The sequence below is a fragment of the Leguminivora glycinivorella genome, chromosome 1 (assembly GCF_023078275.1).
Source record: "Leguminivora glycinivorella isolate SPB_JAAS2020 chromosome 1, LegGlyc_1.1, whole genome shotgun sequence".
NCBI classification, from domain to species: domain Eukaryota; kingdom Metazoa; phylum Arthropoda; class Insecta; order Lepidoptera; family Tortricidae; genus Leguminivora; species Leguminivora glycinivorella.
The window spans coordinates 13,619,392-13,634,368 of record NC_062971.1 but is presented as its reverse complement, the minus strand read 5'-3'; the positions used below and the strand labels follow the sequence as shown (position 1 = coordinate 13,634,368).

Sequence of the window (14,977 nt, the reverse complement as noted above, 5' to 3'; positions counted from 1 at the left end):
GTCAATGTTCAAAAACGCCTGCGACAAGAATCCTCGCTCATGCAGAGACCCAGGCAGACTACTACCAGATGCTCCTTCTCGATTGACAAAACACTCTAAAAGTTGTTTAATCACTAGTGTAAAAGCATATAACACCTGTCCAATTCCGCACAATGGATATTAATTTATTTAAAAAGAAATTATCGAATGGCTTAACGTTAAAAACTTTTAGTGTTAGTGAGTTATTCGAAACAGGATAAAATATTATCTTACGTAAAATACATATATTAGTGATTAGCAAGGACGATTATAAAGGACCAGCAGAGTCCATACTAAACACCGTACCCCGTTGGCAGCCGTAAATCTATGTCGCTAGATGTCACTAAGAGTGTCATTTGAATAAAAATGTCGTTTTTTTTTTTAAAGTACGCACGCGGTAGTTCAACGGCATTACAAGTGATACAGTGAAAAGTACATAGATGACGCTAGGGGCCCGTGTCATGTTTCGGTCCCTGTTTACAACGCAAGTCATCGTTCTTATTTTGAATTATGACAATCATGCAAAAGAGTACCATACTGTCAAATTTTCTATCTCTTTCATTTCAGCGTGACGTCAATGATTAGTAATATTACTTTCAATATATTTAAAATTTAGATTTTAATGAGGCCATTTCGAACGGTGTTTATGATAGATATCATGTTGACAATCAATCTCCTGACCGTCTCGCTCACATCAATCCTATCCTATATTTGAACAAGTGCGACCGAAACAGTCGAGTATTATTGAAGATTTTTGAATGTCTAAAATCTTATTGGTAGTTTTCGAAAACCCGCTTTTTCCATAAAGTGTTGGCGCGACGTCAAGTGGTTGATAGGCGTACGAGCAAGTACGCGTTGGATGGTCGACTACTATGCGCGGCGGTTTTTACGCGTACTTAGACCGTTTTCACATTATCCGATCCGATATCGGATGTCGGAAGGATTTCAATAGAAACAATCCAAGATGGCGCCTGTAATGTATGGGTTATCGGTCCGATATCCGATATCGGATCGGATAATGTGAAAACGCACTTACGGTGACACATAATCGAAAAAGGTCGTCGAGCCATAAGTACGCATACTTGCTCGTATCGTACGTCTATCGCCCACTTCAGACTGCGTTTCGATCGGCGTTTAGCGTCAATGATTATCAGTTCGGCTTCATGGCTTTACGAACCTTAGCTCGGACCATCGAATATGAAACTTATAAACTTGTTTATACACAAGGGTATAAAGAAGTTTATAACCAGGTGCTCCATGACACCATTGCACCAATCTGTCGCCAGCACCGCTACACTTCAACGGCCAAGTCACGTCAAGTATAAATGGGAAAGTGTGTGTGTCTGTTTGTTTGTCCATCTTTCACGGCAAAACGGAGCGACGTATTGACGTGATTTTTTAAGTGGAGATAGTTGAAGGGATGGAAAGTGACATAGGCTACTTTTTGTCTCTTTCTAACGCGAGCGAAGCCCCACTTCCTTATAATGGAGGATGGAAGTTTGTGGAGAGATTTTCGAATTTAACGCGATTGAAGCCGCGGGCAAAGGCTAGTTAACTATAATAATAAAGAAATCGCAGTAAGGAACTTTATGTAGATTTCCATTGAGGTATATGTACTACGTACTAGAGGCGACGTTGCCAAGCGAAAACACTGCACATGCTGACAAATGCGCGGGGTGGGGGGAGCGGCAATTTACGCATAGAGTAGGTCCACCATCAGATGTGACACATTATTATTATATTCTGCCTAACGGAAATTTTATATTTTAAAATACGGCTAGTCTAGTCAAAATGATTTATTTATTTACAACTTAAACAATACAAATTAATATAATTGTGCTGTACTTATCTTCTTCTTTAAAATACAATGAATGAACATATATATGTGTTGGACAAAGCGTATCCATTGTTCCCTTTTTTCATGACCAGATCAAAGAAAACTGCAAAAAGTGAGCGTGCTAAAAATACAATTTCACTCAAAAAATATTAACAATCAATAAAGAAATAAACTTTTTTTTATATTATAGTAACATAATTCATGACGTAGTAATTAGTTACCTAATCATTTTCCAAATAGAAATATATATATTTCGCAAATATATTAGAGGTGAAACACATTAGTAGGAACAATGTAAATGGCACATCTGCGCGGTTAGTCTTTGATTGCGTCACCAAAATGGCGGCAGTCCCGCTCCCGCTCGCGTATTTGTAGAATATTCAATCTTAAAATATTATAGACGAGTTTTTTGTTTAATTTACCGATGAAATGTCACACCTTGACTTTTATTTGATTTTTTCGAGTGATTAGAACAATTTTTAAGCACACAAGAACGCATTATTCACGTGGAAAGTAAATGCATCACGGCACGTGACTGCACTGCAAGGGCCTGGTGACGACTGACAACGTTGCGGTCCATGGACCGCAGTGGGGTGTGTAAAAAATTCTCTTAGCAGCGTCGCCTCTAGTACGTAGTACATATACCTCAATGTAGATTTCATTACTTTTTAGAGATAAACAAGCAGCTCCATCGAGACGGCTATTTTTTACAGAATGTTTTTGGTGGGATATACATAGGCATAGGTATATAACACTAACAAGGTATCTATTGTCTTAGTCCGTTTTCACATTATCCGATCCGATATCGGATGTCGGAAGGATTTCATTGGAAAAAATCCAAGATAGCGCCTGTAATGTATGGGGTATCAGTCCTACATCCGATATCGGATCGGATAATGTGAAAACGCATTAAATTTAGTCTCATTAATTATGTCAGAGTTTAGGTTTATACGAGTACCAAACGAGTAGTATACGAGTAGAAAATATATTACCAAAACAATACAAACTATCATTAATTTATTATAAAAACGTAATCCAAAGTGCCACACCTAGTCGGCCAGTGCATGGCCTACGCTGCCGATGGTCAGGGTGCTCGGAGTGACATACAAGAAACGCTGAACTATCCGCGTTGTGTCCAAGACGAAGCCTGACCGACGAAGCTAGCAAGTCTCTCTACATGTTAGCTGAAATACTGTCAAACCGTTCACTGTGATTACTCAGATTATTATAAGCAAAATGATCTTCGAATGAACTTTCTGGACAATTGAGATGCATGGGCGCAGTCGAAACCAGCTCGCCCCTTCAGCCGTGTCCCGTTGAAAATCGGAAAGATTCTTTTCCTTAGCACATTTAATGTTTACAAATTGAATTCGCCTTCTGTCACCTAAACTGGTAAATTTATGTATGAGGTCATTGGTCATACAATTATTAATTTATACCGTTATTAATTCTGTATCTCTACTCGCATTGCTACTGCGATTCTAAAATATTTAATATCCATATTATGAATATTCAATAAATCATACAATGACATTTGTGATGTGACATGGATGTCAGATGTAACATCTGTTGGCACAATGATTGCGTTTTGTTGAACGTATTTGAGCTCAACATATAGGTTTATTATCACTAAGTATATTATATTAATGAACAACGAAACGGATGTGACATTTTCCTAGTCCACCAACGTCATCTAGTCATTTTATTTGGCAACAATTAGACAACATGCGAACAAACTTAGCCAGCGAAGCGATCACAACTACGTCGAGGCGGACCAAAAAAATATAATTTGTAAAAATTGTGTTTTGAGCCAATATTTTGATATTAAAATAAAGTTTTTTGATAGTTATTCATATTATAATATAAAAACAAGTAAAAATATGTGTGAAAATATGTTTTTTTCCACTCCCGGGTTACGAAACAACGCCATCTAGTTTTAAAGCAAAAACTAAGCTTTTTTCAGGGGTACGCTTTTTTGTATGGGCTATATCAGTCTAGTATTAAATGGTCCTTGGTGATTAGTAAAGTACAGGAACAATAACTTCTTGGCTGTTTTTAACTAAATAGTTTATAAGAATGACACATACCTACTGTAATAACTGTAGTTTTAAGTTATTATTTTGCATACCAAATGAGGTTAAGCAGCGAATCCAGGATCCAAATTTCTCATTGAATGGTAAAAAACGATAAAGGTGGTCAAAACTTTTTTTAACTTAATTGGGAGGTAATGACTATGGTTTAAGAATTAAAATAAGGTAGGAAAAAAACGGAAAAGGCAAAATAAAAAATCAATAGGTATTTATTAAGTAATTTTCATTTATTTACGTGTTTAGATAATCGTCACTATCTCACTATTTGTGGCTCAACAGGTATCAACCGACATGCCTGAAAGCATTTTCTTTCGGTTGAATTATACATAAATATGGAACTACATTTTGATCAACCTGGCGGGTTTAATTTTAGAAAGCACCAATTTCTAAGAATCGCACAAAAGTAAAACCGTGAGAGGACACCTAAATCACTAACATTTTATACTGGTACCTGCATAGACGTAACAGAATTCCGGGCGGAATGTCTGTTGAAAATAAGTTTAATGCTGTCAGATTAAAGAGCCAGAACACAGATGGCACCACTATCATTCTACACTAGGTTTAATTAGAGTCGAGAGTAGTTATTTATCAGTCAGCATTTTCACCGATAATTCTGTTACGCTTTTTATGGCACATAAGCAATATTCATCATCATTCTGTGCCTCTAATTTGAAACAACGTACCTAATCAATGTCAACATTTCGGCAAGCCTCATTTGGTATGGGATTTTGAACAGCGCACCAAGCGGGTCGTTTTGGAAACATACTTCATTGTAGTTGTATTCGAAAACTTAGTTTCCGTATTTCCGAAACGTTTCTTGGCGCATTATTTAAAATCCCGTGCAAAATGAGTCTTAACGAATTTATGTCAACGTTTATAAAAAAAATATAGAGGTACTGGCCTCTAATTTGAAACAACGTACCTAATCAATGTCAACATTTCGGCAAGCCTCATTTGGTATGGGATTTTGAACAGCGCACCAAGCGGGTCGTTTTGGAAACATACTTCATTGTAGTTGTATTCGAAAACTTAGTTTCCGTATTTCCGAAACGTTTCTTGGCGCATTATTTAAAATCCCGTGCAAAATGAGTCTTAACGAATTTATGTCAACGTTTATAAAAAAAATATAGAGGTACTGATTCGTTAAGGTAAAAAAAATGTATATTGTACCTGCTCAGATTAAGCAAAGCAAGGTGATCATTCGAGAAGGCTAGGTTGTATATTGTATTTCGTTGACAGCATATATTATATTCCTTTATAATTATGGTGACGGTGACGTTAACTTTAGCGTATTACACAGAAAACAATCCACACCTAACAAAAATATATATTTTCCCAATATATACTTTTTCTCGAGCTAAGTATAACAGCTATACAATAATCTCTGTTAGACACCTAGAAAGTGCTACTTTAATACTGTGATTAAATTGAATATACCACTAGGTTCACCAAACATCTGGTCTGTCCTAGGATACATTAGGACAAGCATAAAATCGCATACAAGGTCTCAATTCACGGTGTCCATGCCGAATATAGGGCTTCCCTTTTATCGGCTAACCAGTTTACGCTAGCTGTATTGCAACATGACACTGAGATAATGCCATATACCAGACAAAAATAGTTATTAATGCAATAGTATAAATACTTTTTTTCTTTGGCGAATAATTCATTATTCTGCATAAGTTTTACAACTTAAAATGCCTTATCTATGTTAGTAACGGGCAGGTAGGTCATAATCTCATAATTGCAATCTGTTCGAACCATCGTGACTGATAGATAAGACCTTGATTTGAACCAGTGGGATTTTTTAACCTTATGAAGACAACTGGTGCATTAAGTACATTCACTAACTACATAGAAAGATCCATTATAGTTTAAGCGCTAATAGAAAATCACTAAGACAGACCACGATTGCGTTATTCAGAAATATTTCCTCTCAATCTTAAGCATACAGGCCGTCAAATAATGGATAAAGGCTGCAACACACGCTCTATCTTGCTTGGAACTAGGCGATATTGATGCTTTAATCTTACATACACCTAACATAATTATTAACAATAATATTGTAATATTGTTATACAATTTTTCGTAATTCATTCAATACCAACATATTTCTTAATCAATGAATACTTGATTTTTTTTCTTAAGCCAGGCCAGTTGAAACGTGTGATGCAGTCTAAGTATTGTCATTGGAATAAGAGGTAAATAGACGATCACAATATATGTTCTAATTTACAATTTGAAACAAGTTACTAAACAAGAAAAATCTTTTTGAACTTACTCTCCATTTCTGGATTAGGCTTAATATGGACCCATGGATAAACTCAAATGGAAATAAAAATAAAAGCAAAATAATCTGTATGATTTATTCATTTCATAAATAATCTAAAATTGAATATCTAAAGGCATGACATAAGTCTAGTAAGTAATAAGAGGGTATTTACATAAAATAATAAACAAAACATATTGATAAAAAGAATAAAATGTACAACTTAAAATTTTTAAAGATTATACTAGTGCTAATAATTATAAATCATAATGGGCAGTCACACATGCAACAACAATAATGTCAATATTCTTATTCTCAACTTTTTATTTTTTGGGCCTATCTTGGCTGCCTGCCCATGCCCTCCTGACTCATGGTTCAATATATTGTGAACTGTGACAAACGATACATGGATTTGATTCACGTTAAACCTAGGGCTAAGTGAGCTGTAATATACTGTCATGATTATTGTTGCTGGATACCGTATTCTACTGATCTAACCGTAGAGTCTAGTTCTATCAGAAATCGTCATTGCTAGCGACTCTACGCCCGCCAAACAGTTACTACATTGCATTGGCTCCCGCCTCCCTTATTCTAATATTTTCAAATAAATCAGTCGAAGCACACATCACAGAACGAACTGAAATGCCAGTGACTATGTGTAATAACAGTATTTTTATTTAATTATCTTCAAAAAATATGATGGGAATCTTTATCTACATCTAATACTGCAATTACCAAATAGTATGGCTTTAACAAGCAAAACATTTTAGGCATGTCCAGAAGTGGTGTAGGTACAACCGGAATAATACTAATTTAATTTTTAATTCAAATTTTAACAAAGCTTTAGGTATTGACTTCCCAGTAAACATGTAAATCAAATTTATAAACACATGACAATAAAATAGGCCTTACAAATAGTGCGATAGGGACGGCCTGCTATTTTATCGTCTATCGCGCGACCATGCTTCCCGTGCGAGTGGTGCGACAGTAGATATCTGACCCGCGAGATAGACTATAACTTTTTCTACAACTTCATTCTAATTATTAAGAATGACATGACTGTAATGTCACGGGCGACATACCTATTCTCGTAACAATCTTGTGCTAAGTATACGTGTGCGAAATGCCTGTACTTTATAAATTACAAAAAAATATTGCACAAATAAATACTAGCAGCCAAAGGTAGAGCTAAAAACTTATGACAATTTATAGCGCTAATGATGGCGAATAAGTAAAGCCATACAAAAGATGACGATCTTGATAGTCATAACTTTCAAGCCCTAGCTTAACTGCATAAAATACTCATAATTACTCAACAGATCTCATATAGAATTGCAAATGATATCATATACCATTAATTATTTCTTTTTTTGCATCTCAAAATCAATAAGTAACTTAGTTACATTAGATTACATAAAACACTATCATATTATAACTGAAAATCTCAATTTAAAGTTACCTTCATTAAATAAAAAAAATATGACGTTCTTTTCAGACTACCCCGCTTGATCTGTTGTCAATAAGCATACCTTCTGATTGAATATGTATAATGTCAGAAACGACTTATTGCTACTCGACCAAGGGGTGCATTTGGTAAGAGTATGACACATTTCATAGATTGGGTAAGCGATCAGAGACAGCGTCTAAACCTGAAGAAGTAGAAACGATTTAACTGAAGATACACATATATATCCTGAAATAAGCACCTAATCCTTATATTCACAACAGCCACACGATAGAATATACACCCGTAACACCTAATTTCAGTAACGATCTAATGCGAACAACTCCTATACAAAAACCCTCATTCAAAAAAAATTTAAACATTGTTCAATCATATTAATCTTTCATAGTGTTAGAATATTTTTCCTTGTGTTGTTATATTAAGTATGTAAGTACTACACTTTGATTAACAATAGTTAAATATTTTTTTAATGTTAAGGGTTTCTATTATAATATAATTTATACATAAGATTATACAAAGATATGGAAATAACAGGGTTATGTATGTATCGAAACAACACTAGAAGTGAGATTTAGTGTAACAGATACGCTACGCTTAAGCTATGCCGATAGGATAGTATGCAGAATCATGACTACACATAAATATAAATCTGATGACAGTGTAAAAGTTGATTACAATAACCGGCCGGTACTTTTTAGCACTTTCAAGAACATTGTAAACCTAAGATGCACTATTTACTTACTTGACTGTCATACTAGAATACACTTTAAACATAAGAAATCTCGCAATAAGCCTAAATATTCTGAACAGTGTGTAATGAAATGGCAGTTTTGATATGCTGTTGGTTGATGGAATATATATTATGTAGGTACTCAAGTAATGTTATTCTGGAATATCTAACTGAGAACTAACGCAATATTCTTACAATCTGTGAAGCATTTATCACCAATGCATCCCACTACGGTATTCTATTTTATGTCGTTAAGCATCAACACTAACATTTACAAATTATGTTTATATAGTATGTAAATATAAGATGTTCACTTCAATTCCAGTTGAAATGTTAATATGTATCGGAAATAACGCTTTAACCAACCTGTAGTAATATACTTTTGTACAAATATGGAATGTGATGTTCAATAACAAAATATAATGATATATGCACCGTTTTCATAAGACAAATTCATAAAGACAATAATAAATAGTCGTACGAAGCGAAATAAAATTAAGTGTATAATTTACTAAAGAAATATTTGAATTCTAGAGAAATAATTCAAATCACGCACACAAAATACTCATTATCAAAGTGAAATAAAGTATGTATAATCCATTAAGGAATTAAAATAATCATAATTTTATTACATTCAATAATTGGAAGTAAGAATGATTTTGATATCCAAATAATAATAATTGACTGTTCCATAACAATTAATGGATAATACAATAAATCAAATAACTAACCAATTAATTAGGTAACTCGCAACATAACAGTGACATCTGCGTATACATAAATATATTTATACATTGTGTAAACTTAGATATTTTATCCTACGAAGTCAGATTTACAATGACTTTTAACTTCGAATCCATGGGTTGAAACAGTTACAAAATACAATATTTATACAAACATGAGTTCTATGTAGCATCGTTACGTGTTTATATGCAAAAATGACCAATCATAACTGTCTCTAGACTAGCAGGAAGAAAAATGAAACATAGCCAGAGTTACCGAAGACCATATTTCTAGCGTTACGTAAGAGGAATAGTTTCATATCATTACTTTGTGTTACTACTCATAGGAAAGATTACAATACAATAAATTATAGTAGACCTGGTATATTCACTGTTGCGTTTCACGTCTTCGATCGGGGTATCAGATCTATAGTTTGGTGATGTCTGCCGAAGTTCTGATCAGTCCCCTTAATTTCATTGGGTTCTCCAGATGTGGTTTTAAAAGAGTCACTTGAGCTATATAATTCAGCTAAGATACTACATAGAAAACGCGATATAACAGCGGTAGTACAATAAGCAAGTTTAGCTAAACTGGTTGGTTGGCTGCGGTGGGAACTGCGGTCGCATGGGTTGTCCCATGCCCATCGCCGGCATAGGCGCCCCGGGCATGCCCATTACCATGCCTGGCTGTTGCTGAAATAGGAAGCATGGTTCATTAACAAATGATCATCAAAAGTTTCTTTGGTACATTAAACTAAACACCGTGGAAGAAATAATTTCACTATTTTTTGCGCACAATTTTAAAGACGTTAACAAAATGGTTTGTGTATGTTCGATTATTGAATTATTCTGAAATGAGTTTACAAAATAGAGGAATCGCGGAAGTTGTAAGTTAACCTAAGCAGCGCGAAATTAATCTATTGCCAGCAACAATTTAATCAATTATCTTGTAATTCCAAAATAATTGAAATACTTTTTATGCTGATCCGAATTAACATGTATGCCGATAGCACTTAATTAGTTAATATCTGGGAGGTTCTATTTTAATATATCACGTCTTTAGATAAAAAAAAACTCTTATAAATACAAAAACAAAAAAAAAGACAAAAAACAAAAACTTAATTTCTGACCGGGATTCGAAACCCTGACACCTACGATCTATCTGCGTACATTAGACCGACCTCGTGCGACTGAGCTAAGCGGAATCGATGCGCGCGCGGCGAAATTAAGGACCATATTTTACGTTTACAAATGCGAAAGAAAAACTCATGAAAACTCGAAAATTCGCGTTTTCCGGGATCTAAGGCTACGCTAGATCGATTTTTCACCCCCGAAAACCCCCACAAAACAAATTTCAGCGAAATCGTTAGAGCGGTTCAAGATCGTCGGTATATATAAATAAATAAATAAATAAATAAATAAATATACAAGAATTGCTCGTTTAATAGTATAAGATAAGATAAATGTTGCGATTCAAACATAATATTCATCAAATTATCATAAATCACAATGAACAGTATCCTTTAGATTATAATTAGCCGAAAGTTAGAATAACAGGAAAGTAGCAACTACAATGTATGCACTGAAAAAATACACATCGGAAAAACAGTCATGCTTCCCAACATGGCATCCATGCACTCAAAATTCTACACACACAGTTTCTAGCGGAAAAACAATACCATAATACAGAATAATACCAGAATACAGATCTGACACCTAGCCAAGTGACATTGGAAACTAGGAATCTGCAAAAACCTTAACTGAAATATCTGATATGAATATTTAATATTAAGACTTAAATTTAGACTAAAATATTTAGCTATATCACATCTGTACTACGGTATTATTCCCAGGTATAGAAAAGATCCAGTTTCAATATACAACTAGACACTATACCATACCTTACACGTACATAACGAAGACGTTGACAGACTTTGTCATTTATTAATTGTAGAGAGAACAGAGTAAAGACAAGAGAATACGACATAATAATATGAATAACATTATTTACATCAAGGCGGTTTATCATACGCGTTCCAAAAAGACAAGTCAGGAATCTGAGGCGACCAAACTACAAAAAGAACTAGCCGTAAGCATAAGGCGTGGGCGCTAGAGGAAAGTGTTAAACCTAAAATAAAGCGGAAAAACAAATAGCACAACTTACCATAACGTAATGCGGGGGGTGGTATGTATGGGGCAAAGTATGGAGCATGGGCGGGAGGTTCATGCCTGGACCCTGCAAAAACGCAAATAAAAAGGGATGCTGGCATGCTACAGGAAGAAGAGCGGAAAGTAAACTGAGCTGTAAGTTTATTAGCAAAAGAATAAAACAAACTAGCGGAAACATAGTCGCAAAATGCAACGACGAAAGCTTTTTGGTGTTGTCTTGGTTTGATTTTAGGCTATATTTAGAGTTCACTTTTTAAAAATTTTTGTCGGTTGTACGGTGCAAAATATATAGTTTCAAATGTTTAGTTAACTTTTGAATAACAACAAAAGGGAAACTATCTACACTAAATACTCTATCATCTATAATATCTATATTAAGTTGTCTTACTTGAAAGGAGTGCAAGATCAATATTGTGCTAGAATGGTCCAAGTTCCATGGCTGCTCTATGATCGGGCAGAATCGCTCTAGGCTTTATTGATTGGTACAACCGACAATGATTCCTGGTGTCTTACCATTGGGCGGTATCCCGCGCCGGTGGTGGCCTGCATGGGCTGGGGGCTCCACGTGGCGCCCGGCTTCGACCCGTTCTTTGGCGAGTTCCACTGCATCGGCCTAACCAGGTTTATGTCAGTTAACAGTCACGTTGGGGGTTACGATGTGGTTAAACGTTCATGGCAGAGTTAAAACAGCAGGCAGAATTAACATTCTTCTGTCATTCACAGAAAAGTGTTCTGCGTGTGGTCTAAGAGACTTTAGGGTGTACTAATAGCACACGCGATGCGAAATATGGGAACCCTGGCTGCCTTATTTTTATTAGCACACTAGTGTACTTTGTATCAATATATGTCAAGTCCCTAATAAATAAGACCCATGTAGAATTGAAAATAAAACGTGACGGCAGTAACTTGGTCCACGAGTACGGACGGCATGCGTGCTTGGCTGTTCGTTTGCGTGCAGAGTTGTGCTGATTTGTGTCCCGAGTCTAAAGCACTAAGGACTCAGGCAATATCAGTGTTGAGCAAATGTGTGCTGCTTGTGTATTCTATTAAAAGTGCATTTTTGAGGAGTTTTAAAGGGTTTTGTTTTAATGTTCACTCCCACGTAGCAAACAACCAAACTTAGTAATAGCATCTGTTTGGAGCTCAATAAAAGGTTAAACGTCAAGTTGATTTTATAATATAAAATATTCAATTTTTTTCTTGGATATGCCTGCATAGCATAAATATATTGAAATTCGTGGCAAAAACAAACGTTTATAATAAGTAATTACACTTGAAGTAACAGATGCTTCTACTAAAATGCATGTTATAATGCTCTTTCCTTTACTAATCTAATAACGTCATTCTCAGGCATTCCTAAACTATTTTTAAAAAACTTACTAAGACCTGATTTAGACGGCGTGCGAACTCGCATGCGATTTTAGTTACATTGCGGGCTGTTGAGGTTACATACATGGCAGCCCAGCCATCAAATACCGCAATGTAATAAAACTCGTATACGAGTTCTCGTACCGTCTAAATGGGCCCTAAAGCGGTAAACAAACATAATTCTAAATTTTAGTAAAAGAAAGGCATGATAAAATTTTCAATTGATAATTAATTTGAACTAGCGCAAACGGATAACTTAAATAACGATTATTTTCATAGAATGTTATGGAGGAACGAGAGTAAAGATCAAGACGAAAGTACATTCATTTATGTTAAATTTAATTTGTATATGTAATCCATTGTTTTTAATGTATCAATAATTTTGTCTTAAACTTTACTTGTAAAAACCTAGCTACCACAGGACAAATTCATACTTCAAATGCCTATTTATGGATATAATTACTAAAATCATTCAAGCATAGGTAAACAAAATAAATGTTCTGATCTGATGAATCCAATCTTAAAAGTCCATGTGTCAGTCACACTCACACTTATCCAAAGCAAAAACGCCTAATTTTTTTACTATTATTTGTAATTGACTGAGTACTGAACATTTAAACAGATTCAACAGATCAAGTCTACCATAATTCTTTTTGCGTACCTCAATAGAATAATATGACAAACCATCAGTAAGCTGTTTGGATATTATTCGGCTAAGGTGTTAGAAGAGTTGCACTTACTTCTGTGCCGTGGCGGACTTGTTGATGGAAAGGTTGTTGGCCAACGAAGCGAGCGACGAGTCCAAGTCGCCCGTCAACACTTTATTGGGTTGCTGCTGCTGTTGTTGACCTGCTAACATGGATGTTGTTAGGATGGTACTAGGGATTACTTTGAAAGAATGAGAAACGGCTGGGGTGTAGGCATGAAGCATGAGGCAAAGGAAGTGACCGGCTTGAAATCAAAAGGCAGCCATGGCAGTTTTAGTTGTGGATCCACCATGCCGTGGTGATTTGGTATCAATTACGTCTTTAGCATTGCCAGATGAAGACATTACGGTCAGTTGGTGGCGAAACTTGCACTCGCACCGCGATGTTGCCTCCATGGCCAAAAATTTACTGGAATTTCTGACGGCTCCTTCATCATCATTTGCTTGCCCGTATAATAATTAGTTGGGGTCAGCGCAGTATTTCTTCCACATCTCTTTATCGGACGTCATCTCATCATACACTTGCATTCGTTTCATATCATCTCTCGCAAAGTGGAAAGGGTCCACTTTATACATTTTGTAATGTTAATGATTTATACTTATAAAATGGTTGAAGTGGATGTTGAAAATATACATTTATGACCGATAGATGACATGATCATTATTTTATAGGATTATTCATGATACTTATTGTAACAGCATGAAGCGCTGGTGGCCTAGCGGTAAGAGCGTGCGACATTCAATCCGGAGGTCGCGGGTTCGATCCCCGGCTCGTACCAATGAGTTTTTCGGGACTTATATGCGAAATGTCATTTGATATTTTTGTCAGTCGCTTTTCGGTGAAGAAAAACATCGTGAGGAAACCGGACTAATCCCAATAAGGCCTAGTTACCCTTCGAGTTGGAAGGTCAGATGGCAGTCGCTTTCGTAAAACTAATGCCTACGCCAAATCTTGGGATTAGTTGTCAAAGCGGACCCCAGGCTCCCATGAGCCGTGGCAAATGCCGGGATAACGCAAGAGGATGATGACTTATTGTAACAGCACATGTTATAAACTGAAATAAATGCCAAATACTAAAAATAACTGACTAAGACCTCCAGTGCCCAACGCTGGAGTCGAACCAGCATCTACTATCGCGGCAGGTTCCTGAGCCATTCTGCCACGTGGGTCACGGTGACATCAGGCATTTTTTTCCAAGAATATGCTATTTTACTAAACGCTTGTGGCGCCCCCAGGCTATCCCTGTGAAGTGTGATTCGATTTCCTCACCGAATCGATTCAGGTGATTTAGGGCTAGCGACAGATGACAGATGGCGTTGCCAGCACATAATCAATGAATGAATTCGGATTCAGACGTAATAAACTAAAATCTAGATCTAATAAAATTTAGGATCACTGAATGAAAAGTTTGATGCTATTAAACATAAAAATCTTAATGTGCATGAAATAAATTGTAATTTATGTAAAAGCGACACATTAATATTTTAAGTACAGACATTAAAACAACCTACTAGCGAATTGTAACTAGCGTGTAGTGTAGAGCTAGATGCGAGGCACTAAAGTGCAGGATCTAATACGAATACCGCAAAAAATGCTATCAAA

At 35.7% G+C, this 14,977-nt stretch overlaps 1 protein-coding gene across 9 annotated transcripts in view; it reads right to left on the bottom strand.

Moving 5' to 3' along the window:
- Positions 1 to 7,707: 7,707 nt before the first annotated feature.
- The window catches only part of LOC125227867 (phosphatidylinositol-binding clathrin assembly protein LAP), a 48,690-nt gene continuing 41,420 nt past the window's right edge, over positions 7,708 to 14,977 (bottom strand). For 5 of the 9 annotated variants that reach the window (XM_048132247.1, XM_048132260.1, XM_048132270.1 and 2 more), the window contains 4 exons: positions 13,409 to 13,520; positions 11,814 to 11,913; positions 11,296 to 11,367; positions 7,708 to 9,824 (listed from right to left, as the gene is read on the bottom strand). In XM_048132247.1, the coding sequence (XP_047988204.1) occupies positions 9,714 to 9,824; positions 11,296 to 11,367; positions 11,814 to 11,913; positions 13,409 to 13,520 (395 nt within the window). In that variant the 3' untranslated portion in view covers positions 7,708 to 9,713. The remainder of the gene's footprint in view (positions 9,825 to 11,295; positions 11,368 to 11,813; positions 11,914 to 13,408; positions 13,521 to 14,977) is intronic. The other 4 variants (XM_048132253.1, XM_048132300.1, XM_048132308.1 and 1 more) reach the window with 2 other exon arrangements.